This window comes from Emiliania huxleyi, assembly GCF_000372725.1.
Source record: "Emiliania huxleyi CCMP1516 chromosome Unknown EMIHUscaffold_126, whole genome shotgun sequence".
Classification (NCBI taxonomy): Eukaryota; Haptophyta; order Isochrysidales; family Noelaerhabdaceae; genus Emiliania; species Emiliania huxleyi.
This window is the reverse complement of record NW_005201327.1, coordinates 70,436-74,173: the sequence shown is the minus strand read 5'-3', so window position 1 is coordinate 74,173 and position 3,738 is coordinate 70,436. Positions and strand designations below refer to the sequence as shown.

The 3,738-nt window shown below is 76.1% G+C and overlaps 1 protein-coding gene across 1 annotated transcript in view; it reads right to left on the bottom strand.

Moving 5' to 3' along the window:
• EMIHUDRAFT_109892 (hypothetical protein) overlaps window positions 1-3,659 on the bottom strand; it is a gene marked incomplete at both ends in the record, with an annotated part of 4,514 nt that extends 855 nt beyond the window's left edge. Inside the window, 4 exons of the mRNA XM_005789604.1 lie at window positions 4-24; window positions 126-642; window positions 1,129-1,341; window positions 1,636-3,659. Coding sequence (XP_005789661.1) covers window positions 4-24; window positions 126-642; window positions 1,129-1,341; window positions 1,636-3,659 — 2,775 coding nt within the window. The remainder of the gene's footprint in view (window positions 1-3; window positions 25-125; window positions 643-1,128; window positions 1,342-1,635) is intronic.
• Window positions 3,660-3,738: the final 79 nt, after the last annotated feature.

The window sequence follows — 3,738 nt, the reverse complement described above, 5'->3', positions numbered from 1 at the left end:
GACGAGCCTGGCGCGGATGCACGCCTGCCAGGGGGCGGGGGGGGGTGGGAAAGGGGGGGGAAAGGGGGGGGGGGGTTCCAGGCAGGGGGGGTGTTTGCGAGGAGACGGGGTTGCGAGGAGGCCACCGGCGTGAAGGCAGGGAGGGGTGGAGAGCTTCCCGCGGGAGTGCACGCCTGCAGCAGCGCGTGCTGGGCCGACTGCGGCGGCGACACGTTCGCGGCGTGCAGCCGGCGCAAGCAGCCGACAGCGGCCGCCACGGCGGCCTCCGGGTGTGGCTGCAGCTCGACCGTCAGCGAGTAGATCGCGACGAACGCGGCGTGCAACTCGCCAGCCACGCGCCGCGCCCACTCTGCTGGCGTCACCTGGCTCGCCGTCGCCGATCCCGTCCGCGACGGCGCCGCCGGCTCCAGCCGGCCGCTGCCCCAAGGCCACCGCTTGGGCGCGGAGCGCGCCTCCTTCTCGCGCGCCGCCGCCGCCGCCGCCTCGGCGACAACCGCCACCGCGACGCGCCTCGACGCAGTCGGCGCCTCGCTCGCGCGCTGCGGGCTGTCGGCGCGGCCGGCGGCCGCTGGCTTCGGATCGCCCGAGGCACGCCGTTGCCCCGAGCGCACGCCCCCCGTGCCCTCCCCGCCGGGGGTGCGCCTGCGTGGCAGAGACCGACGGCCGCGTGAGCCCCCCCCCCCGCTTGGGGCTGCCTCGTGCAGGCGGCGGAGGCCGTGAGGCGTCTCGGAAGTGTCTCGGAAGTGCCTCGGGAGTGTCTCGGAAGCGTCTCGGAAGTGTCTCGGAAGTGTCTCGGCAGAGGCCGTGAGGAGATGCGGCGGGTTCGACTTCCAGTGGTAGGGTTCGATGTCAAGGCTCCGGGCTTTGGGTCGGCGCTGGCTCAGGGCACCGTCGAGCGGGCGATCCGGTTTCAAATCAAAAGGCCCGCGGATCAAGGCAGCTCAAACATGGAGGCCAAGATCGGATCTTCGCCGCCAGCGGTGCGGGGCAGAGAGTGTCTCGGAAGTGCCTCGGAAGTGTCTCGGAAGTGTCTCGGAAGTGTGTCGGGAGTGCCTCGGGAGTGCCTCGGAAGTGTGTGTGTGTGTGGGAACGGGGGAGGGGTGACGGCGCATCTAGGCGACGCTCGACCAGTTGAAGCGAACCGGCTGAGACTGCGATCTGGAGTGGCGGGAGACCGCCTCCGCCGCCGGCCGGGTCGACGCCCGGTCCGGCGTCTGCGGCGCCGACGCCGTCCTCGGGATTCCGGCGGAGTCCGGGCAGTCGGCGGCCGGCGGCGCGGGTGTCGCCGCCGCCTCTGCCGGCGCGGGCGAGTCCCAGAGGCGGTGCAGGCCGGAGCTCTCCCTGTTCACAGCTCGACCGCGTGACGCGGCGCCGTTCACAGCCGGAGCAGGCTCCGGGCAGCCGCGTGCGTCTCGCCTCCGCAGCAGCGTGGGGGCCGGCGTGGCCACCTGCGGCGCCTTGTCGCCCGTGGCGCGGCGCGGCGGCACGGCGGAGCGCGGCGCCGTCGCGCCGGCGGCCGGCGAAGGCCGCCCCCCGCCGCAGGACGCGCGGCGCGGCTCGATGGGCGCGGCGGCAAAATTAAAGGGCGGGATGGGGCGCGGCGCGCGAAGCGCCTCCCGCCGCAGCCGCGGCCACCGCTCGTGGGGGCCGCAAGTGGCGCCGCCGCCGAGCGAGTACGGCGGCGGCACCTGGTAGACGCGGCTGCGCGGCGGCGGCGGCGGCAGCGCCGGCAGAGTGGACAGGTCGCGCGCCGTCGGCGGCGCGGAGAGGCAGCGGTCCGCCAGGTGGTCGAAGAGGAGCAGCTCGCCGTTGCGCGACGAGAGGGAGGTTCGCTGCTCGATGAGCGAAGTGAACGACTGCGTCTCGGCAAGCCGACGCAGCAGCGCAGCCTCGGCGGCGCTCCGCCCCGCGACGAGCGAAGGGACGTCGATCAGCCTGCGAAGCCCGCGCGCGCTCGAGGGCGGCCGTAGGACGAGCGCCTCTTGGTAGCCGCGCAGGCAGTGCGCAAAGAAAGAGGCGAAGGTCTGCCGCACGACCGCGCGCTGCGCGACCGCGACCGCGTCGCTCCCCTCCGCGTCCTCACTCCGCACCGGGAAGGCGGCGTCCGGCGCGAGCAGCTCCGCCGGAATGCAGCTGGTAAGGGAGAGGCCGCCGCTCCCGCCGGCCCCATTGTCGCCGCCGCCGCCGCCGCCGCCGCCGCCGCCGCCGCCGCTACCACCACCAGCGCATCCGCCGCCGCCTCCGCCTCCGCCGCCGCCGCCTGCGCCGCTCCCGCCGCCGCCCGCGCGGCTTTGCGGACGCGGCGCCGTGTACTGCTCGTCGGGGCGCGAGCGGAAGGTCTCCAGCGCCGCGAGCAGCACGGTGGAGTGCGGGAGCGGCGGCAGCTGCTCGTCGAGCGGCGGGACGAGGAGCGTGCCCTCGTCCAAGTTTGCGACGAAGGCATCGGGCGGCAGCACCGGCGGCAGCGCGCGGCAGGCCGAGGCGAAGGTGGAGGCGTGGATGCCGATGACGAAAGGGACGGGCGACTGTAGCACCTCCACGAGCAAGCCTGGCAGCAGCGGGATGTAGATGCCCTGCCACCGCAGCGGCCACAGCAGCGAGAGGAGTGCCTCGGCGGCGGCGGTGAGCTGCGAGAGGTTGGAGGCGACGAAGAGGACGCGGTGCTCGAAGAGAGCGCCCCGGAAGAGGGAGAGGACCTGCCTCGGCTCGAGGGCGTGCAGGAGGGCGCCCAGCGGCAGCGGCGGCTCGGGGAGCTCGCGGGAGAGGTCTGGCCGCTCGAACGTCATCTGCTCGCCCCCGAGGCCGAGCTGGACGGAGATGTGGCCCGGCGCGGGCATGGGCGCCTCCCACAGCAGGGACGACACGAGCGCCTCGACCGGCTCGCTGCTCGCAGTGAGCGAGTGGCGGTACAGCATGCAGACCCACTTGCGCAGCGCGCGGAAGAAGGGCGCCGGGGAGAGGACGCACAAGCAAGTCGGCGCGTGCAGCTGTTTCTCGCCGAGCGCAGAGCCGCACCGCACCGCCGCCGGGGCAGCCTTGCCCGCCGCGGGCGGAAGCGCGACCCCGCCGCCGCCGCCGCCGCCGCCGCCGCCCTCCGACGGCCTCCACAGCACAGCGCCTCCCGACCCGAACGCGCTGAGTAGTGCGGCGTCGATCTGGTGCTCTGCGGCGTCCGCCACGCGCACAGACCCGCACCCGCCGCCGCCGCCGCCGCCGCCGCCGCCGCCGCCGCCGCCGCCGCCGCCGCCGCCGCCGCCGCCGCCGCCGCCGCGGGTCCCGCCGGTCGCGCCGGCGTGCGTCGGCGCAGCCTCGAGCGCGGCCTTGGGCGGCGCCGCGTCGGGCGACGCACCTACCGCTAGCCGCGGCGGCGCGCCGCCGTCCCGTCTCCGGGACCAGCAGCCGCCCGCGCCCGCCGCGTCGGCCGTCGAGACGGCGGGCGGGCGCGGGCCGCCGGGCCGCGCGCCGGCGCACGCCGTCGGCCTGTCGATCGCCTCGAGGGCGGTGCCGATGGGCGTGCTCCGCGCCGCCGCCTCGCGCGGGCTGCACGGCTGCGGCGGCGCGAAGGACGGGGCGGCGGCGCCTTGCTCTGCCACGCCGTCTGGGTAGAGGACGAGGTCGCCACCGAGCGGCTCCCAGACCGTGAGGCAGACGGCAAACATGCGCCGCCCAGAAGAGTCGGTGAGCGCGAACTCGTGTGCGGTCGGCCAGCCGCCGCCCTCGCGCAGCCTCGCGCCACGC